The sequence below is a fragment of the Rattus rattus genome, chromosome 4, assembly GCF_011064425.1.
Source record: "Rattus rattus isolate New Zealand chromosome 4, Rrattus_CSIRO_v1, whole genome shotgun sequence".
NCBI lineage: Eukaryota > Metazoa > Chordata > Mammalia > Rodentia > Muridae > Rattus > Rattus rattus.
In genome coordinates, this window is record NC_046157.1 from 175,435,391 (window position 1) to 175,459,192 (window position 23,802).

The window sequence follows — 23,802 nt, forward strand, 5'->3', positions numbered from 1 at the left end:
TCTGTGAATGTTGAAAAAGGAGATGATCAGCAAGGACAAATAGTTACACTCCAAATGACAGAGCAGGGTGGCAGAGGCAATAGGCGATGGGTTTACAAACTCACAAGTCCTGAGATCTGTCTGAGAACAGAAACCCTAACTCATTCATTAACTTATAAAGAATACAATGTAGTAAAGGGTAGGTGTCCCATACGTGGTGATGTGGCATTATGTATGTGTGTTTGCATACATTGTGTGTGTGTGTGTGTGTGTGTGTGCCTCTACACACATATATAACATAATATTAAATTTTAATGTTGATCACATCAAAACACTGGAAAGACTTTCCGTTCTAATGTGCAAGATGAAATTGGGAATTTCTCTACCTGAGCAGTATCAGGTTTCTCTTGGCATTTTTGTTGTGATTTTTGTTGTTGTTGTTGTTGTTGTTGTTCGTTCATTTGTTTGTTTTGGATTCGTTCTGGACTGGATTTCACTGCATGGCCCTGGCTGTCCTGGAACTCACTCTGTATACCAGGTTGGCCTTGAACTCACAAAAATCCCCCTGCCTGTACCTCTGCCTCTCTGCCTCTCTGCCTCTCTGCCTCTCTGCCTCCTGCCCCTCTGCCCCTCTCCCCCTCTGCCCCTCTGCCCCTCTTCCCCTCTGCCCCTCTGCCCCTCTGCCCCTCTGCCCCTGCCTCCTGAGTGTTGAGATTAAACTTGTGTGCCACCACCACCCAGCAGCCAGTGACACCAAAAGAGAGAAGGTAAAGAAAGAAGATGAAACTTCTAGGCCAGATAAAATACAAGAGTAAATCATTCCAAAGGTGATCGATCACAGAGGTGACCTTAATTTTGACATATGTAACATAGAACTTCCAAGCACATACTGAGTTACTTTATTAATGCACACATATCAGCTTCTTAATTAATTTGGACAGAAAGTTTAAACCCTTTTCCTTCGTTTGCTAACATACTGTTAAGAAGTGACAGGTTAGACTGTATCTAAGTGCTTTAGAAACAATGTATTATTTTTAGGCCATTGCTCTTTTTCCTCTGTGGTAGACTCCAGATAACTGAACTAAATGAAATACTTGAATTGTGCTTCAAAATGTTAATTCATTAGGCTGATGAGATCTTTGTGTAGACAAAGTGCTTGAAATTTTCAGTTTGTTATTTCACCCTATAGTAGCGGCTCTCACCTTTCCGAATGCCATGACCCTTTAATACAGTTCCTCGTGATGTGGTTAACCCAGCCGTAAAATTATTTTCGTTGCTCCTTTAGAACTGTAATTTTGCTACTGTTGTGAGTCATAGTGTAAATATCTGTGTTTTCTGATGGCCTTAGGTGACCTCTGTGAAAAGGTTGTTTGGCCCCCCAAAGGGGTCATGACCCCAGATATATTTGAGAGCAAAATAGTAGGTACACTTTTATTTAAACATAAACAGAAAACAGAACTTCCTGAGAAAGACAGCAATATTTCTTAACTCTAAAAACATCCTGTAACCCTTTGCCTAGTTAGTTTGGATTTCATGAAAATCTTAAAATAAATTTAGAAGGACAGTTTCAGCTGTAAGATTTAGAACTATTGTCTACAGACTTCACAGGCGACGTCTCACCAAAGCAGTGTTGACAGAGACACGGAAGCCTGCCCTATGTTTGCTGAGCACAGCAGTCACACCGGCCACAGGATTTAGCTGCTAACTTAGCTTTGCAAATGGAACTACAAGTGGCCGTGGAGTCTTTTCTTCCGTTCTGCTTACGATTCCCACATACTGTCACCCACTCTGAACTGAAAACATCTACTTCTGCCTCTCCTAGTCTTCGGAACTCTCAGCCCGACCCTTCAATAAGTAGGGAAAGAGAGAGAAACCACAGTTCCTCCTGAGCTGCCTGGCAGCTCCAGGGTCCCAGGCCAAGGGCATTTCCCTGACACATGAAGCTGTTCCAGGACTTCTAGCCCTACACTGAAGCTCTCTTGTAAGAAAGCAGAGAGCATCCACTGCAGCCTGGAGGGCTAGTCAGCCCACCTCACACTGGATGCTGTGGGTACCTCCTCAGAGAAGTTTACAGGATAGGGAATACGTTTAATGTTCCATACCTGACTTACAGGTCAGATTATAGCACAGTTTTGTCTTAGGGAAGAGGGCAACTGAGAAAAAGAGATGCACACAAGTTAGGATTTGCTCTTGGTCCAGTAAACTCAGAAATGAGGCTGAAAGCGGTGACCGTAATGACAGAATTTCTTTTATTATCCTCTCTACTCTAAAGCATGTTCACATTGTCTGACCTTCATTTGCATTTTAATGTTAACCAGTTCTTGTGCCCAGATCTTATCTAATCATGTCTTTTAAAATCGGGGTCTCTGTTTCATGGAGACGTTCCTTATCAGACGTGAAGGTGCTGTAGGTTTTCTTCTAGTTACTGAACGGACTATTCCATGAGGAACTTTGGATTTATTTCCTCTAGTTAGGATGTGTGGCCAATAAATTTACACACATAGATGGATAATTGATTATACACATTTAATCTATCGATACTTCTTTTCTCCTCTGGTTGAGTGCTACATGTATCAAGATGTCACTGTGGACAGCAAATAGGCATATTTGGGGCGGGCATTTATGTCTGTCATTCAGCATGCATGCTTGCACATGTGTGTGAGCATGTGTAGGGAAGCTGCTCTGAGGCAAAGTGCCCACCAGCTCCCAAATATTCTTAATATGAGTGAGGCAGAGAGCCAAGGCCACGCTGATTCCTAAAGCCTGTCTTGCGGATAAGTGCAACGATACAACAGCAGAGCAGTCATTTTCTGGGACAGACTTTTCACAAAATCTTAGCCACAAGCTGCATACACTGGCAGGTAAAGTTTAGGTCACTGCACACTGACTGTTAGATTAGACCAACAGATGCATTTATGCTAGTTAAATATGTAAAAGTTGAGTAATATGTAACCTTCTCACAGGAGCTCTGAGCTTGGGCACTGAGTTACTCTTTAAAAAGGAAACAAGAAAGGGTTGGGTATTTAGCTCAGTGGTAGAGCGCTTGCCTAGCAAGCACAAGGCCCTGGGTTCGGTCCCCAGCTCTGGAAAAAAAAAAAAGAAAAGAAAAAAAAAAAAAAAGGAAACAAGAAAACTGGAAGGAAATGGACATAAAATGGTACCACAAACTAAGAAAACTAGAATAGCATAAAGTTAGAAAAAACGAAAAGGTGGCATTTGATGAATGTAATAAAAAATAATCCGGTATCTAAACACTGAGGCATTTTAAATGAGAACAGAAGTTTTCAATGTAAAAAGGCTTTGTAATTATTAAACTATACACACACACACACACACACACACACACACACACACAGTATGTTAATACGATAAAATCACATTGTTGTGGTTTGAATTAAAATGGCCCCATGAGCTCACATATTTGAATTAGTCACCAGGGAGTAGAACTGTTTAATTGGATTAGAAGGATTAGGAAGTGTGTCACAGGAGTGGACTTTGAGGTTTCAAAAGACCAGGCCAGGCCCAGTGTCTCTCTCCCTTCCTGCTACCTGCAGATCAGGATGGAGAACTATCAGCTACTTCCTCAGGATCCTGTCTGCCTATGTGTGCCATGCCCCCTACTGTGATGACAATGGACTAAGCTTCTGAAACTGGGAGCCAGCCCCCCAGTTCAATGCTTTCTTTTATAAGAGTTGCTTTGGCCATGGTGTCTCTTCATAATAAGAGGATGGTGACTAAGGCAAACATGAAAGTCATCAGGTATCTATGAAAATAAAATTATATATATCTAATGCCTCCCTCAAGGCAGGAAGGGACATGAAGCCACAGCTGTGGAGAAACTAGGCTCCCTGGCTAATTCACTAGCTTTACCCTACAACCCAGGACCACCTGCCTAGAAGGCGCTCCGTAGGTCCGCTGATGACACTACTGCAGGGGAAAAAGCCAGCCTTTGGGGTGTGTTCGCCTGACAGCTGAACAGCATGTGCCAGACGGTAAAGGGGCAGCACCTGTCCCAGATTCTTGAGACTAACAGGTAATCCAGTCCAACAGACTGCACCAGTAATCACTTCCGATGCCTTCCCTTCTATCTGTGACGTTCAGTCAGCCCGAAAGGTCTTCTCAGATCACGGTCCCTCTTTTTAAAGTGATTCCCGATATTCTCAACAATCACAGTAGTGAGGCAGTTTTTAGATTTGGCATTCGAGGCAGGGATAGAGTCAGAAGTGAAGGTCGGTGAGTGAAAGCCGAGTGTGTACAGGTGAGCCTGAACCTCAGTACTGGGAGGCTAAGGCAGGAAGATACTTAGTTTCTGGCCAACTGCAACTTGGTAGCAAAATATAACAATATTGATCACAGTCGTTGGTGATGTTGTTGTTGATGATGATGGAGTAACCAAAGAGAAGTTTCTTGATAGAAAAAAAGAGCAGGACAGGAGAGAAAAGGCAGGTGCTTAGAGGAATGGAGAAGAAAACTCCTTAGGAAAGAGCAGAAGAAAAGAGGAAACACATCCCACAGTCGCCTCAGCCATCTTAAGTTTCCAAGTTACCTGATTGGAACCAGAAAACCTACTGAGTTTATTTTAGATATCAGTCGTCTTACGATTACAGATTTTTAAAAATCAATTTTAAAAAATACTTCCCCTGGGAAGTCTTACTGGACTGAGAGCTATTATTCGTATTTAGACGTAAGCACTCTGTGAAAGGTTGTTATTATACATAGGAGACAGGGATGATTAGAAAATATGATCCACTAAAAAGAAAAGCTCGTTACTTACAGTTATCAGAGATCCTGGAAGAGAAATACTTCAGCAGAGTTAAAATGCTTGCTCCATCTAATTCGGGCATCTCCTCAGACTTGTTAGTGAGGTGAATGTCCTGCTGCGGGTCTTTGCAGACACAGAACCCGATCAAAGCTGTTTTCCTCAGGTCGGAGGTGGCTGCGTACAGACAGACTTCCGCAATAATTGATGTGTATGTGAAGACGATGTCTGAGGCCCAGGGGATGTCATATACACTGCAGTACTCTTCCTGAGACCAAAAAATCAGAAGTGCACATTAGAGAATCAAAGTACGTTCTGTCAGCTTCGAAACCAGATGTATAGTATAATTGTAACAAAAATGATTTATTCCAATGTTATGCAGTTGTTGTGAAACTAATTAGAATTTCTAAATGTGCTCATGAGACTTAGTTTTTGATGAGTAAGTTTTATTTAAAAATTAGTTCAGAGATACAGGTAACTAATATATATGTGAAGTAGCAAGCATCCGATCTCTTTAGTAATCCATGGAAAATAAAGTAATCTATTGCACCTCCTCCTGCACCCGTGGCAGATCAGCAGGACTGCTTGCCCCCTGACCCCACAGCACTGCCCATCTCCAGGAGGTCTGCCCTAATCAGGGACACAGGTGAGATCCCTGCCCCAATCCCCACTCCAGCTGGGACCACAGAGTCCAGCGGATGTGGGATCTGTCCCACTCTTCTGGTCTACACCTCTGCCTGCATCCATGGCAGATCAGCTGCCTGCTCCCCCATCCCACATCCCTGCCTGTCTCCCAGGAGGACTGATCTAACCCAGGTCACACAGCTCTGCCTGCCTCTGGGGAGGTGCCTCTTGGGAGACACCCAAGCCAGTTAACACCAGAGATAACCAGATAGCGAAAGCAAGAACATAATCAACAGAAGCTGGTGCACTGTGGCACCACCAGAACCCAGCTCTCCTACTACACAAGCCCTGGACAGCCCAACACCCCTGAAGAGCAGGATTATGACATGAAGTCCTACCCCATGAAGATGACAGAGGCCTTAAGGAAGATTATAAATAATTCTTTCTTTAAAATACAGGAGGACACAGGCAAACAGGTAGAAGCCCTTAAAGAGGAAACCAATAAACCCCTTAAAGAAATGCAGGAAGATACGATCAGTAGGTGAGGGAACTGAAAAGCGGTCCAAGACCTAAAAATGGAAGTAGAAGCAATAAAGAAAACACAGGTGGAGGCAACCCTGGAAACGGAAAACCTAGGGGAAAGGTCAGGAAATACAGATGTAAGCATCACCAACAGAATACAAGATGCAGAAAAGAGAATCTTAGACATAGAAGATACCATGGAAAATATTGACACATCAGCCAAAGAAATTACAAAGCGTAAAAAGCTCCTAACCCAAAGCATCCAGGAAATCCAGGACACAGTGAGATGACCAAATCTAAGAATGATAGAAATAGAAGAGAGCAAAAATTCCCAGTTCAAAGGGCCAGAAAACATCTTCAAAAAAACCATAGAAGAAAACTTCCCTAATCTAAAGAAAGGAATGGCCATAAATGTATAAGAAGCCTATGGAACACCAAACAGGTTGGAACCAAAAAAGGAAATCCTCCTGCCACACAGTAGTCAAAACACTAAATTTAAAGGACAAAGAAAGAATATTAAAAGCTGTAAGGGAAAAAGGCCAAGTGACATATAAAGGCAGACCTATCAGAAGTACACCTGACTTCTCAACAGAGATTCTACAAGACAGAAGACCCTGGACAGATGTCTTGCAGACCCTAGGAGATCACAGATGCCAGCCCAGGCTACTATACCCAACAAAACTCCCAATCGCCACAGATGGAGAAACCAAGATATTCCATAAAAAAGCCAAGTTTAAACAATAGGTTTCTACTAATCCAGCTCTACAGAGGATTCTCAAAGGAAAACTCCAACACAAGGAGGGAACCTACACCCAAGAAAACATAAGAAACTCATTATCTCACAACAAACCCAAAGGAAGAGAGTCAGGCACACACACAATACCACCCACCGCTAACAACAAAGTAACAAAAGCTAACAATCTTTGGTCCTTAACATCTCTCAAAATCAATGGGCTCAATTCCCCAATAAAAAGACACAGGCTAGCAGACTGAATATGGTAACAGGATCCATCACTCTGCTGCATACAAGAATATTTGAAATAGCTCTATCTGAAGACCCAGCTACCCCACTCCCGGCCATATACTCAAAAGATGCTCCACCATTCCACAAGGACACATGCTCCACTATGTTCATAGCAGCTTTATTCAAAATAGTCAGAAACTAGAAACAACTCAGATGTCCCTCAACCAAAGAATGGATACAGAAAACGTGGTTCATTTACACAATGGAATACTATTCAGCTATTAAAAACGAGGACATCATGAAATTTGCAGGTAAATGGATGGAACTAGAATGATGGAAATATCCTGAGTGAGGTCACCCACACCCACAGAGTACGCAATCACTGATAAATGGATATTAGCCTAAAAGCTCAGAATACCGGTGATGCACCCCCACAGAACAAAGCAGTTAAACAAAATGGAAGGCCAAAGTGAGGATGTTTCAATCCCACTTAGAAAAGGAAACAAAATAATCATGGGAGGAAGAGAGAGGGATGGACCTGGATGGGAGGGGGAGAAGGGAGGGAAAGGGGACAGGATTGGATGTCAGGGGAAACAGGTGAGAGGCCCAGAGGGCCAGGAGAATGAGTGGAAATACGAAACTGCCAGGGGTGGGGCTGAGGGTAAGGGGGACCTCTAGAAAGTCCCAGAGATTCTGGAAGGTGGGGGGCTCCCAGGACTCAATGTGGGTGGCCTTAGCCAAAATTCCAAATAGCAGGGAGACGGAACCTAAAGAAATCACCTCCAGTAGATAGACAGGATCCCCAGTTGAGGGATGAGGTCACCAAACTACCTTCAACACCTCTGACCCAAAATTGTCCCTGTCCAAAGAAATGCAGGGACAAAAATGAAGCAGAGACTAAAAAAAAATGGCCACCCAACTTGGGTGGGCACCAATCCTTGACACTATTATTGATGCCATGTTGTGCTTGCAGACAGGAGCCTAGCATGACTGTCCTCTGAGAGGCTCTACCAGCAGCTGACTAAGACAGATGCAGAAAGAGACCCATCGCCAACCACTGGAGTCAGGTCAGGGACCCCTATGGAAGAGTTAGGGGAAAGGATTGAAGGAACTGAGGGGGATGGCAACCTCACAGGAAGAACAAGTGTCAACTAACCTAGACCCCTGGGAGCTCAGAGAAACTAAACCACCAACCAAGGGCATGCACAGGCTGGTCTGAGGTCCCTGGCACATATGTAGCAGAGGACTGCCTTGTCTGGCCTCAGTAGGAAAGGATGCACCTAATTCTGTAGAGACTTGATGCCGCAGAAAAGGGGGACACCTGGGGTGGGGGGACTCTCTCAGAAGCAAAGGGAAGAGGAGATGGGGGAAAGAACTCTGGGAGGGGGACTAGGGTGGGGCAACATTTGAGATGTAAATAAATGGAATAATTTTTAAAAATTAATCCATTGAAGTAGAGTTTGTTTTATTCAGGGCTAGCTATGGTGCCTTGCAGGCCCAAGTGGTTGTCCAGTAGATAGGCCTACACCCTTTCACAAACTGGCCGCACTGAGTGTTCTCGGAGGGTTTGAAAAACAGAATATGTAAAGTTGGGAGGGAGAAAGGGGTATGGAAATAGGAGATAGACTTGATCCAAATGCATGATTTACATGTGTGTGGCTCTCAAATAATCAATTAAAGAAATAGTTCCCTCCATATTATGTTGGGAAATAGTCTTGTCTAGTGTGTGTAACTTTCATATGCATGAAAATACAGAAGTATTACAACTTTCAGGACAGAGTTTGAGAGTGCGTTCCCAGAACCTGTTCTCAGAGACAGCCTCACTGGGAAGTTCATGGTAAACGAAGGGCGGTGGCTGTGGAGAGATAGCTCAGAGCATAAATGATTGCTGTGCAAACCTGAGGACCTGTACTCACATCCCCAGCACCCACATAAAACACCCATAGGTGGCAGCACATCCTGGAATCCGAGTATCCCAAGCACCCCAGGGGCTTAACTATTCTGTGAGCTCCAAGTTCAATGAGAGACTGTGTCAAAACAATACTTGACCTCTGTCTACAGACACACATACACAAACCCAGACACTCATAAATACCACGGAGAGAGAGAGAGAGACAGACAGAGAGGCAGGCAGACAGGCGGAGAGAGAAAGAGAGAGAGAGAGAGAGAGAGAGAGAGAGAGAGAGAGAGAGAGAGAGAGAGAGAGAGAGATTGTTGTATTTCACTAAGTAATTTATTCAACAGAAACAGTGAAAATGCAGTAAGAATCCCATCTGTAAGAATTCCAGTTCTACATGCAAAATCCTGTTGGTGGTGGCAGCATGCTCTTTGGTTTAGGAAACAGGGGAAACACGCAGGAATTTATCTAGAAGATCCCTTCATGACGGCTGGTGTCCATAGTCCCAGAATGTCCCGCACAAAATCTGGGACACAAAAATCAAAAGTCGTATCCAGCTCTAGGCCCTGAAAGCCACAACACCCATCTGCCAGGCAAAACACACCCCCAGGTTCAATAGCAGCCTGACTCTTCGTTGCCTGGTAACCAACAACTTTCTGGTAGGGTTTTAGGTCTATTTCGCAGAACCAAATACATGCCTCATACTGTAAATGCGGTCAAATATCTACAGCTATGGAGACCACAGAGTTTCAAACCTGGTCAAACAAGTAAGAGTAAGTGACCATTGAGTGTTGTGTCCTAAACAGGATGTGCATTGTATCAGCCCCTCAAAGGCCCACTAAACACTTGTGATACCTGTAGTGGGTTCAGCCAATGCTACTTATATTCTAATGTTAATTTGGGTTCCCAAAACTGCTTACATGAGTGTCTCCACGTAGCTTCTGGGAACCTGCCCCCAGTTGGTTCTGATTGGTAAATAAAAATGCCAACAGCCAATAGCTGGGAAGGACAGACAGAGGCAGGCTTTTGGAATTTCCCAGAGTCGCCATGGCTTAGAGTGCAGGACAGAAAGGCATGGCCACCTTGGGAAGGAGCTGGGAGAGCACAGCCTAGAGCGCAGCCCAGTTGGGCAGCCTTCTGGGGACAGAGCAGCCAAGATGAAATATTCACTAAATTCTGCAGCTCACTAAATTAACCACATGATGGTTAAAGCAGTGGCCCAGCTATTGAGCTGTTTAAGACATGTCAAAATATAAAGGCTGTGTGTGTGTGTGTGTGTGTGTGTTTCATTCCGAATATAAACCATTGAGGTGGGTGGTGATCCCCTCACCAGGATTTATTAACTAGGTATTTAATTCAACAGACACCTGCTCCACAGCTCTCAGCTTGTGGACAGCGACCAATAAACTTGGGGATAGCCTGAAATGTTTGGGGGAATCCATGGGAGACCTTTGGCCGACAACTCAACTGGATGTAACCCATTCCTGGTACTGGGAGGCTCACTTGGTGCATTTCCTTCCCTATTCACACACACACACACACAGAGAGAGAGAGAGAGAGAGAGAGAGAGAGAGAGAGAGAGAGAGAGAGAGAGAGAGAGAGAGATGCTTGAGACTTTCTTTAAGTTTTTGTTTTTTTGTGGTGTGACTGGCTTCTTGTGTGACTGACTGACTGACTGACTGACTGACTGGCTTTCTTTGACCACTGACTGACTTTTGTTTGACTTTTTGGCTTGACTGACTGACTGGCTGACTGGCTGACTGACTGGCTTGGCTGACTGACTGACTGACTGGCTGGCTGACTGGACTGACTGACTGACTGACTGACTGGACTGGCTGACTGACTGACTGACTGACTGACTGACTGACTGACTGACTCACTGACTCACTGACTGACTCACTGACTGACTGCTGGTTGGCTGGCTGACTGGCTGGCTGACTGACTGGCTGGCTGACTGGCTGGCTGGCTGGCTGGCTGGCTGGCTGGCTGGCTGGCTGGCTGGCTGACTGACTGACTGGCTGACTGGCTGGCTGGCTGGCTGACTGACTGACTGGCTGACTGACTGGCTGACTGGCTGGTTGGTTGGTTTCAGCTTTGATTTGCTTGCTTTCTAAAGAGAAAGAGAGTGGTGTTGGGAGAGTAGGGAGGTGGGAAGGATTTGGAAGGGCTTGGGGAAAAAAAAACCATAATCAGAATGTATTTTATTGAGTTAAAACAAAAAAAAAAAAGAAAATCAAAGATAAAGAGGAAAGAGAAAAATGGCATAAAATAGAAAGGATGACCATGATGGGAAGGGGGAAAAGAGGGCAATTAGTGTGGCTAGGACCGTGATGCACTGCATTCCTGTATGAAATTGTTTAAAAAATAAAAATTAAAAAGGATTCGAGTTCAATATCATTTGTAAACTGTAAAAAATCAGAAACAAACTTAATAGTCAACAGTTCACAACGAAATGATCCCTTTTCCACTAAAATTTTCAAACATGTGTATGAATGCTAGCTATCATAAGTAATTTACATATACAAGAAACCACACACCAACATTAGCCATTACCGATCTACACACATCAGGCGCTCGAATGCGGTATGTAATTTGCGTGACGGTAAGAGCAGAGCATGTTTCTGCCCGTCTACTTTCACGTCTACACAGCGAGGTGTTACCTGGCTCTGAGGAGACAAGAGGAAATGTGTCATTAGGTCCATCAGTGTTTTCAAGCAGGCCATGTTCAACTTAGCGGCTTCCCCCAGGACCAACAAAGCCAGCGCTGAATCCAACCTGAATGGTAAACAAGCGATAAAGGCCTTAATAGATAATGGTAGCAATCAATCTTAATGAAAAAGCATTGAAGCCAAAGGAAATGGGAGTTCTGATTGTCAGATATATTTATCTTCAACACTGGAAGATTCTAGCTGGCATGAATTATAATAAAAGTCTACAAAGAAGAGTGATAGTTTAAGAAGTTTATGAATTTAAGATACTAGGCTGGCAGTGTTGGGGTAATAACCACCAGGAAACATTTCCGTCTCTTCATACATCTGCGTGACACAGTAGTCAAAGGCTGCGGCTCTCAGGGGTACCCTTGAGTCATTGCGAGACATCCTGAGTCGTTTTCTGGCGACTGACTCAACAGGGTCAGTTTGAGAAGGGTTTTCTTTTCATGACAAACCATGTTAGTAAATGGCCCAAGACCTCGGTATTATGTTATTCTTTGAAAAATGAAATATCTCAAAATAAAATGCATATTTCACAGAGAAAGAATAAGATCACGAGGTAGCTTTTTAAAATTCTACGTAAGTGGGAATTTATACAGAAAGTTACCGGCCATTAATGTTCATACGTAAAAAGGTTTTCAAGAAAGTACATCCTATGCCGTTGTTTTGGGTTCACCCAACTGCAGTGCGTACAGGCTGGAAGAGTTAGGAGACGGCGAATGTGAGATTGCCCGCGTGGAGAGCCGTTTGTGGCCTTGGCTGTGGGTGCTGGGTATTGAGCATCCCGGGTGTTTAACAAGCATGTTTGAATCTCACTATTATGCTGTATCAGGGGATTCAGCTTAGGGGAGCATCCACCATGCTCTCCCTATGCACACATTCAACACGTTAAGTGAGTTAAGCCAGGCTGAGGAAGACAAATACACAAATTTTCCTTTTCTTCGGAATCTAGACGGCCTCTCCCCCCAATAAAGACATGAAGGAACAGAGGCATAGAACAGGCCCTCTATGGGGAAGGGACAGGAGCCCGCAGGAGGCGGGGCCAAGGGATCGGGAGAGGGAGGAAAGGAACAGTAGCTATGGTCAAAGTACATTCTGTACTTGTATGAGAATTCCACCACAGAGCCCGTCACTTTCTACAGTTAATAAATGCTAATAAACTAGGTTTTAAGAGGTACAGAGAGGAATGCCTTCTATGAGACAAAGACCATCCTAAATACAGTAATAGAGCTTTACAGATCTCAGGGGTCTTTCGCACTAATTCTCCTACTTGATTTAAATTTGACAGCTTTGGACTCGTTTCAGATTTTTCAAATCCCTTTCTCTTTAACGTGGCGGACTGTACGCACGTCTGTAACTGTAACAACGTCTCCTCTGGCAACTCAGATGGCTTTGCACTTCTTTCTTTTCTAAGTCGTTTCTTAAGTGTTTCAACACTAAACCTCCCTGTGGCCTAAAAGGGCTCAGGTTTCACTCGAGACGGCAAAATGCTTGGCACAGATTGTCCCCTCGGCATGGAATGTTGTGTGTCTTGGAATATATGAGTAGGTTTCTCAAAAATGACAGGTCTATATAAAAATATACCGAGATTATATCTAAGTACGTATTATATCTAAGTTATAGCGCAGTACATTTGACTCGAAATTACCTGGGAGATTGAAAGCACCATGTGACGTTGGTTTGGCCGATGAGATAGAAATAAATTTGTGTCACTAGGTGGGGGCAACACACACCTGTAATTACACTTGATAAACTGAGGCAGGAAGAATACAAGGTCACAGCCAGTCCAGACTATGTAATGGACTGTTTCAAGACAAAACACAGAAGGAGGCATACAAAGAAAAATCCCTAAGCTATTTTTTTCTATTTTTTAATTTAAAAAAATAGTATTTAAAAAAATTAGAATTTAAAAAAAATTAGAACTTTTATTTCCTTCACTGATCCTCTTCCTCCTGCCTGGAATACCGACTAACACCAGAATTAGAACTTCTGTGTTGTAGTAGCGACTCTGAAAGTCACATGCTGGGGTGACAGATCAGGAGTCAGAGGACCCATGTCACAGCGCTTTGCTTGTCCTGTGCGATGACTGACGCCCTATCTGGTCACGAGTGCAGCTGGATTTCTCTAACACAGAGAAGACTAAATCCCAACCGATACCCCTAATTCCAAGATACTGCAGGGCCTCAGCTCTGCTACTAAGTAAACGCTGTGAACAACTGCCTGATACATCTGCTTCCGCCGTCTCCCGCCTAGCTCAGCCTTGCTGGTCTATGTGAACAAGTAAGTAGCAAAATCTGATGATGGTGGGTCATTACCAACTCGAAATAGCTGGGTTAGAGTGTTGAACGGAGGTGAATGGCTGTTTCTCTGGTGTTAAAAGGTAACCTTCCATGACTTTCCAGGTAAAGTCCCAGAGTGGCCGAGGGACATTCAGTGACCTCCAGGAGGAATGAGTCCCATTCACACTCACCACGAATGCTCCACAGGTGGGACAAGGCCCCCACAGAAGGAGAGTTCGGGGGCTTCCCCCACCCTGCCCTGCCCCTGAGGACAGCGTACCTCCTCAGGCTTTCCTCTGTTCTCTTTTCTGTCCGGGGAGTTGTATCTAAACTAGGGCATGCTCGCCGAGCTATGGATTGAAAACCATCTCGGTGTCAGCCACTTATGGCAGAAAAAGTGCTCCCTCGCTAGAAGCACACTCTTTTCCATCAGTGCTGTTGACTGCAAGACCTTCTATAAGCAAAACTGCTCCTGCCAAAAATAGACTCATGCATCAATACGTGGGCGCTGAAATTTGTTAAAAGTCAGAATTGAAAATCAATGCACACAGAGAGGAGAGCTGGGGCTGGAACCGGGTGAACACGCGCGCGCGCACACACACACACACACACACACACACGCACACACCCCGCTACCGCCCGCTTGGGCTCCTTGAAGATGCAGAAAAGTTTCCGTTACCAGCAACTTGATTTCACAAAGCTTTGAAACTGCACAGGGACCACGTGAGGAACAGGTGCTGTGCATTTCCCCTAATTGTGTAGACAAAGAGACTGATCCAGGCTTCACAGTGACAGCCACGCACATCTGGGAGGAGGTGAGACCATCAACAGCCGAGAGCTCCAGGCTCAGTTTATTCCTCCAAACCGTGTGCCCAGGGAGTAGGTTGCTCTTTTGGAGAAATGGAATTAAAATGTCTCCAACTGGTTACATTTTTAGAGGTTATTCCAACCTTGCCATAAATATTCCAGAAAGCACTGTCTAGATCAAAATCCACACACAACCTTGAAATCCAGTAACAAAAATGGTCACTCAACTTACAGGGGCAGCACAAGCCATAAAATGGGTAGACCTGGAATTAGGAGACACACTAAGGAATAACCACTCTCAATACGGGAACCAGAAAGCAGCCAGGTCCCAAAGAAAACAAAAAAAAAAATCGTGTTCGACTTCAAGTTTATCCTTTGAGTCACAGGATCAGGGGACAATACAGATGATCCCTTACCCTGGGATGCTGGATTTTAAAAATAAACTATCAGGGATCTTAATTCTGTGTTTCATTGTATCTAATCATCCGTCTCTTCATATTTCTTCAGAGTTATCGGGATTCAAACAATAAAAAGTCCTGAGAGGTATGTGGCGAGGACATAAGGAGAAGTTGTGCCGTGGGAATGCAGGCGTGGGCTTTCTCGGGGTGGGGGTGGGGATAGGGGTGGGGGTAAACTGTGGAGGTGAGATCACATGGCGCTCCTCGGTGATCGCAGTGGCAGGTCCCAGTCTTCAACTACTCAAAACCACGACATTAACCGCTGTTAACACAGATACCTCGCCTTAAACTGTCCATTTGCATGGCGATCTTTTCACTCTGGGGTACATAAAGGGAAAACCGGACAGAGTCTCCGGAACCGGTGAAAATGTATACTAGGGCTAAAAACAAGTATCAGTCTGCTTCCTCAAGAAAACCACAACTCTTAAAAATATTTTTTACAGAGAGCCCAAGGATGTGGCTTAAAGGATAAGTGTGAGGACCTGAGTTCTAGTCCCCCAGACCCACCGTAAAGCTGGATGTGACATGGACCACATTGATAATCCCAGGGCTCACCACTCCCACCCCTCACCCCCAGTCCCCATTCCAACAAGATGGGAGGCAGAGACAGGAGGGTTCCACAGAAGGGTGCATAATGAAATGCAAATATATCCTTTAAGTAGATTCCTTAGTAAAAGATTTTTTTAAGTAGAAAGTAGCAACTTTTAAATAACTACTTTAATTCCATAAAGAAACAGACCAAGTAGAATAGGGTTGGCATAAATTATTAGCATCATCTTTATCACTGATTTGACCCTTAGTCTACAGAATGTTTTGCTCTCGTGCTGCTTAGATATTTTTTTTTTAAATTTCAAAGAGATGACTATGTGAAAATTCTGTTCTTGATCCTGTCTGCTGAAAGGGTTTCCTTCACTGGATTACTGAAGGTCCTTCGTTTTTAAAGGAGACTGAAGGCATTGACAGGAGGCAATGGCTACCGTTTATCAGGCGCACACGGCCACTGATTCCTCCTCTCTGCCTGTCCCCTGAGCTGCTTTAGGCTGACTGTGTGGCTAACGGCAGTGAATCCAGCCAACGGGATCTTCCATTTCTGCTCTTACTGGTTTTCCGATATCACCGTAAGTTGTGCAACATTGGCTGGGCTGCAGCTCCGGTGTCGCGGAAAGCCATTCCTTAGTAAATACTGTCAAGCTAGAAAGGGATGCGATCGCATTTATGTTGTGATCCTGGCAGCGCAGGACACATTATTGAGGGAGAGATTTATGTCCAAGAGGCCGGTTAGGGAACGACAACTGCAAACGATGCTAGGACTTCGCAAGGAGGCTGTGGACCGGGAACAGAGAGCGGGGGAGCTCGCACTTCGCCAGGAGGCTGTGGACGGGGAACATAGAGTGGGGGAGCACGTGGGAGCTGCAGCCGATGTGTTTGCAGCCGGTTTAGACACTAGGTTAGAAAAGAGAGGTGGGGTAGGAATAGAGGCAGGCAGATTTCTATGAGTCCGAAGCCAGCTTAGTCTACATAATGAACTCAGGATTAGCCGAGGCTATATAGTGAGCAGAGAGGAGGGAAGAAGCGGGGCTAGGAGGAGAGGAAGAGAAGAGGAGGATGAACCAATTTCATTAACTTGTCAGGAAATGCCCTTTAGTACAAATCGCAGCCAAACAGAAACTAGCTGAGGAAAGTCAGTTCAAATCTGAGTTAGAAGAACATAAAGTAAGGGAGAATTGGCTTACTTAAACCTCTCAGAAACCTTTTAAGAAGTCCAGAATGCATATACATACAACTAACACTATTCAGATTGAGCAGGATGTGTTTATATATTCTATTATATGGTGTGTGTGTGTGTGTGTGTGTGTGTGTGTGTGTGTGTGTGTGTAACAACTGAGGTCATGATTTGAAAGAGAGAAGAGGGTTACATGGGAGGGTTTGGAGGGAGGAAACAGAAGGGAGAAATAACAACTCTTTTCTCCCTGGATGGTCAGCAAGCTGGTTCATCGGTATTTAGTGACTCATTGAAAATGGCACAGGGAGTAAGTGATCCAAAATGGAGGTCTCCTGACTTAGGTTGAACACTGCATGATGATGCAGTGTTACATAAATGTATGTCTCCCACCAGCAGATTAAATGCTTACCAACAGTGAGGAGGATCTATAGATCTATGAGGAATATGAACCAAGAAAAATCAACAAAGTAGAAACCTGGATTCACGTGAAGTCACCTCAGCTTGTGAAGGATGAAGACAGCACCATGGCTTTTGTTTAAAAGCGTCCAGTGAGATGTGCCCATGGACACAAGAGTTATCGGGGCTGAGGAGTTCAGACAGACAAAGGATGGCAGGGGAGTGAAGAGTCTATTGTCCCCAAAGCACCTGATTCTTGGTTTATTTTGAGGCAAACACAATTACTCTAAAGTCTGACAGGCATTTGCCAAGTCGGTCCAGTTTTAAATTATCAGGCTTTTTTTTTTAATGCGTACGTGGGCATATAAACTGGACACCTGGGCACATAAATGGTTAATTTGCTTTGGGAGGTGGGGTTTTATGTGATGACGGTCCTCTGCAATGTCATGTTATTTTCTCTGCCATCTTTGTAGGCCAACAATTCAATTAGAAAAATAATTTTTTCATGTTGGACTTGAAAGCCTTTGGAGCTGGCTTGAGCTATCTCTCAGAAGCAAATGGGGCACTTTGGGAAAGGCCACCCTGCAGGGCAGAACACTGAGAGCATAAAACAGCATAGGAAATTTAGTCTGCCTTCTAGCAGGCTTCCCATCTCCATCTCTGGGTGGACAAAGGCCACAGTGTGGCAGCTGGGGGAGGGGGATGGCTGCATTCTCCACGCCTCTGATTCTCCCTTGTGTTTTATACTGTGTTGGCTTGGGGACACCCTTTCCTCTTGGGACATCATGGTCCCAGCAAGGATGCTTTAATTCTTTGATAGATTGTGTGTGTGCACACATGTGTGTGTGTGTGCGTGTTGTGTGTGTGTGTGTGTGTGTGTGTGTCCCCATTTTCAGACTTAAAAACTGATGGTTTTTCTTTCCTTTTGTGTTATAGGTAGTCTAAAAACGGGGTTATAGGAAATGGGGTTATATAATAGGGAGATGTATAGGTCAGCTACAGACCAACCAATCAGAATGAGCAGATGAATCATTGAGTATCATTAAGTTGTCTTTCATCAAACTAAATATCTTAGCATCCTCCATCATTATGTTGTCTCTGATACCCACAGGAGCCAACATCTCTCTGGTTACTCCTCTTAACCCTCACCGGTGTCAACGTAAGAAGGCTGAGAAAAGGTCTCTCTCCTCAAGTGTCAGTTAAGAAAATCTTGACAGCCCACCTCTCAACAGCCCTTTCAGTGTCTCTTTTTATTCTGGATATATTGTTTGCTTTTCCGGTTTCTGTGTTACCCTTGGGTGTCACTGAGTACACCATGAGAGTGACAGAGAAGGATCCCTAGAAGGCATGAAGGCATTTCTGGTGTAGTTCCAACAATTCGATCGATGCTCTGTTTTATCTGGAGTTGTGGCGTCTTGCTATCTGTACATGCTGCTGTCTAAGTCACCTAAATACCGTAATAAGAAAAGTTACTTTTATATTTAATGTGATGCTATCCTGAACAGATTTAGTGCAAGCTTAAAACTTTACTCAATTTCTTTGTGGTGGTTTGAGCAGGAATGGCCCCTGTACACTCAGGTGTTGGAATGCTTGGCTCACAGGAAGTGACACCATTAGGAGGTGTGGCCTTCCTGGAATAGGAGTGGCCTTGCTGGAGGAAGTACAGGGTGGGCTTTGGGGTGTCAGAAACTCAAGCTGGTTCTCTTCCTGCTGCCTATAGGTCCCGATTCGGAAGTCTCAGATCGTCCAGCACCACGTGCATGTCACCGTGCTTCCTACCATGATGATGCTGGACAGAACCTCTGAAACTGTAAGCCAGCCCCAATTAAATGTTTTCCTTTATAAGAGTTGTCATGGTCATGGTGTCTCTTCATAGCAATAGAACACTAAGACACTTTTAAAGATAGCCTTACATTTATGTAGTGTTGTGTGTGCTCAAACACGTGTGTACACCCATGTATACAGGCACGTGCCCAGGAACGTGTGTGCAGGTGAGAGGGCAGTTTTCAGGAGTTGATTCTCATCTTCTACCGTGCACGTTCCAGGGATTGAACTCGGGTCCTCAGCCTTAGTGACAAGCTAGGCCACACCCTAAGTAGCTATAGTTGGTCTCTGAACATCAGTTGTGGTTTGTTGACTAGAATCATGTTTTTATTTTTCTAATGAAAGGTTACTTTCTTAAAATAAAAAGAGAAACACAATAAACAGTATCAAAATGATTTGGCATTATTCAGATGGCTGTCGTGCCCTCTCTATTATCACTTGGGGTTACTTGTCCCACCTTACTAGATGATTCTCACACCCTCCCAGATAAAAGAAGGAAAGCTTCAGATGACCCAGGCAGTTACCAGTTGACAGTGCAGTGATGTCCTCCTGGGAAAACGTCCTCTACTACTGGGACACTTGGAACCCTGTCCTAGGCTCTGGCAAACATTCTAAAGTGATAAGTTTCCTTTTTAAAATAACAACAGTTTGTATTGTCTGTAACCCCAAAATCTATGAAGTACCTGGTGTTTAAAGGCCTGTTGACAGCCTTAAACATAAATGGTCAGCAAATTAATTAAATATGTGTTGACACAACATTTAAAAATGGCTAAATGGTTAACGTAAGTCTGAGGCAGGAGGAACCGCCATGATGAGTTCACGGCCAGTGTAGATCGCACAATAAGTTAAAATCTAAACTGGGCTACATGGGGCTCTGTCAAAGAGAGATGGAAGAAAGGAAGAAGGAGAGGAGGAGAAAAGGGAATGGGGAGAAGGAGGAAAGAGAAGAGAGAATTCATATGTGGGAAAAAAGCATGCATCCGATGAATTAATATCTAAGGATCTCTGGTTATTCATGAGCAAACAAACAACCCAGCTTAAAGACAAAGGCCCTGACTCAACAGTTCTTAGAGGACACCACACAGACAGCTCACAGTTACGTGAACGAGGCTCCACCTCACCAATAATGAACGTAATAAAGATTGAAATCCCAGTGAACTCCCACCTCGCACTCACCACCATGGGTATGAACTGCTGTTTCACACCTGTTACCATGGGTGTGATTTCTCTTACCTCATACCTGGTACCAAGGATGTGAACTCTAACCTTACACCTATTGCCGTGGGTGTGAACTCTCTCACCTCACACCTGTTACTGTGGGTGTGACCTCTCTCACCTCACGCCTATTACCATAGGAATGAACTCTCACCTCACATCTGTTACTGTGGGTGTGAACTCTCACCTCACACCTCTTAACCATGGGCATGTGCAATGAAATAGAAGGTAATTGTGAGGGAATGAACAAAGAGAACCCTCGGTATGTTGGAATGTAACCGAATCCAAGATGGGGGTTTAAAAACACCTCAAAAGAATTCTAAATAGGATGCCCTGTGACCCAGCGACCTCTCTTCTGACTAAGCATCCAAATGAACGGAAATCAGAATGCTGAGTGTGTCAGGTTTTTCCTCAGAAGCAATGCGCCCTAGTCATTGACAGACGGTGGACTTCATGTCACATGGAATACTATTCATTCTTCGGTGACAACATGGGTGAACTTGGGGAATACTGTGCTAAATGCATAGGCTAGTAAAGGAAGGTAAATATTTTATGGTCTCCCATGTGAAATCCAAACTCTTAGAAATCTAATGGGAAGTTAATCTGAGGCCTGGAAGGAGGACCGTCACTGTACAGGAGGAAGAACCGTTGAAACAGTGGGACAGAGTTCTAGCAATCCACATAGCATGGTAACCATCATCAACACATTGTTTGTTCAAAATGTAAAAACAATAGGTTTTAACATTCTCACCAAGAACAAGTAAGTATGAGAAGTGGTAGGTATGTCAATTAACTTGAGTTCACACATGCATACACATACACACATACACATATATGCGCATACACACACACAAACACTAAACAATACACTGAACCCTACAAATATAATTATTCCTGACATATACACACATACACACATACACACACATACACATACATACACACACACACATACACACATACACTAAACAATCCACTGACCCCTACAAATATAATTATTCCTGACATACACACACATACACACACATATACATACATACACTAAACAATCCACTGACCCCTACAAATGTAATTATTCCTGGTCAATCTATAGAAGCTAAGGTCTTCCTTCCACTGTACCCAGCCTGCTTTTGTAGGACATCTATGCTCCTTCTTAAATTAACACGTGGACCAGGAGAAGCTAACCCTGACTGAGATTAAATGGTCTTGTATGTTCTTTGAAAAGCACAAAGAAATAGCATCCGCACATTCCCTTTCAGATATGTGATAGATGATCTCATGGCGGAGATCCAGCAACATGAGAAGTAAGAAATGTTTTAAACACAGGAATGAATTTCTTCTCTGTAGCACATTTCATTTAATAGAGACAAACTACCCAGAGCAGCCAACAGAACAGGACAACAGAGACGGCAACAATTCATTGGTATGGCCGATATAAAATATGCGTGTGGCTTTTGTCTTTGGAGCTGAGACTATAAAGTGTATTCGTTGGCAGCTGAGCCGTGATTAACATTTCCGAGCTAAGGTCTCCCGGAGCCACCCGGGATTTACGGAATCGGAATCGCCCTTACCAGCATTTGGTCTGAAGCTGCGCTTTGTGGACGAGGATGTGCTCTAGCACCGCATTCAGCTGAGGACGATTGTCCTGAACGCAGGACCAGGCAGCCACGCTGTGCCACAGCAGGTGGTTGACTTCATAGCCTCTCTTGTTCAGCTGCAAATGATTCTGAAATTACAACATGGAGGTTGATCTGCCAAAGAGTTCTTTAACTTGCACAGAATTGAAAATACATTTTAGGTATACCAACCGAAATGAATATTCGCTAGCATTTTATGTGTTACTAAGTAGAGTCGCCAAGTACTTTTAGGTGTGGATAGTTGATGTGAGCCTAATTTTCACTCAAAATCTTTACACAAATCCCTGTGTTCAGTGAATCAGTCTACAATAAGACAAAAGTCCCCAGAATGTCTGGAGGACCACTGTTGGGCGACTGTCCTTCGACTCCGTGTGGCTCCCTTCTATACAACACCTGATCATCAAGGGGCAACAAGGAAAGTTTTAACAGACTGGACTCTGAAACGTGGATTTCTCTGCATTAACAACCAAACAAATGCCTCATAGAGCATGACCAATGCCTGTTAGAGTTTGTTCTTTGAAAACTACAAATTTAGATACTAAGAAATTTTTCCGTTTGTGTTCTCCAAGTGTTCCCTGACAGCTTCGTTAAATAATTGGTCTGCTGCAGTGATTGACATTCCATGACATCATAGCACTCTTCCCCACCATGCCCCGTCCCGCCCCCACCCCGCCCCCGCCCTCGCCCCACCCTCGCCCCGCCCCAAAGGTCCAAGGGCCGGTCACATTCTGTACTGGTAGACAAACACTTCACATCTAAAGGACTTCATTTCCCTCGGTTATTATATAAAATATCAGAGCTAAGATCTAAAGATAGTCTTCATATTGAGTCCTCTTAAAAAGCTGGAGGTTCATACAAATTTTCAAATTAAAACCAGTCAAGTTTTCTAGTAAGCCATTTTAGTTGTATTCTTTGTGTACTGATTTTTTTTCATGTCAGGAATAGTTAGATGCTGGAGAGAATTTCTAGAGTCAAGGTCTGCGGGAGCCCGCTGGCCCTGGGAGCAGTAATCCAGGAAAGGAACTATATAAACAGAGCCATGTTTGGGGCGTTACAGTATTCCACAGGGAAGTTATCGTCTGAGATAATGTAAGGCATTGGACTGAGCCGTGCTGACTCCGGTAAATGCTCAGATTAACTCAGTGTTCTGCTTTGTGGTGGAAACCAGTCAAAGAGTAAGAGCCATATACATGAAATTGTCTCGGGAGCCCTCGGCTACATCTCAGCCTGTGTGTCTGGTGGTCTTCAGGCTTCAAACTTGGTTCCCATAAGCAGGGATATAGATCCGTTTTAAATTTTTGAGATGGCCTGACCAATGAATTTAAAGCAATTCTTTTCTAGATCATAGACACTATATGGCTACAGAGACGACTAAGTTAAGTAAATAAATATCCGACATGACACATGGTGAAACGTTAGGAGGTGAGCCGTGTGACGGAGGGCCGCAGTCCTGGTACCCAGTAAGAGAGCACCTGAAAGAGAAGGACGTCAAACTGAATCTATGTTCAGGGAAGTTAGAAAGACACTGCCTCAAACTAGCAAGCCGTATAAAACGGTCCAGGTGAGGGTTCCGCACAAGACCTACGCTTTCTCTTAATCTATTATGATGTCATTTTTACACATGGTGGAGAATGAGAAAAGGTGGCCTCTGCTGTTGAGAACTGATTTGACACCACGTATTACAGCCTGGTCTGACACAGTCAGGTCATTGTGACTTGTTGGGCACAAGTACAAACTACATGTCCTGGATACTACTCCAAGACTATGGGTTTTTCCTTGTTTTTTATTGGCCATGTTATATGTTCACATTTCAAATGTTGTCCCCTTCCTGGTGTCCCCTCCACACGCCCCCTCCCCTCCCCCCTTCCCTTTGCCTCTATGAGGGTGCTTCCCGACACACCCTATTCCCGCCTCGCTGCTCTAGCATCCCCTTATGATGGGGTGACAAGCCTCCACAGGACCGAGGGCCTCCCCTCCCATTGATGCCAGATAAGGCCACCCTCCATA

General features: G+C 44.2%; 1 protein-coding gene across 2 annotated transcripts in view; it reads right to left on the reverse strand.

The window, feature by feature from the left end:
- Positions 1-23,802, reverse strand: part of Tmem232 (transmembrane protein 232) — a 218,003-nt gene that overhangs the window by 143,139 nt on the left and 51,062 nt on the right. For both annotated transcript variants that reach the window (XM_032899639.1, XM_032899638.1), the window contains exons 7-9: positions 21,730-21,884; positions 11,406-11,520; positions 4,754-5,006 (exon numbers count right to left, since the gene is read on the reverse strand). In XM_032899639.1, the coding sequence (XP_032755530.1) occupies positions 4,754-5,006; positions 11,406-11,520; positions 21,730-21,884 (523 nt within the window). The remainder of the gene's footprint in view (positions 1-4,753; positions 5,007-11,405; positions 11,521-21,729; positions 21,885-23,802) is intronic.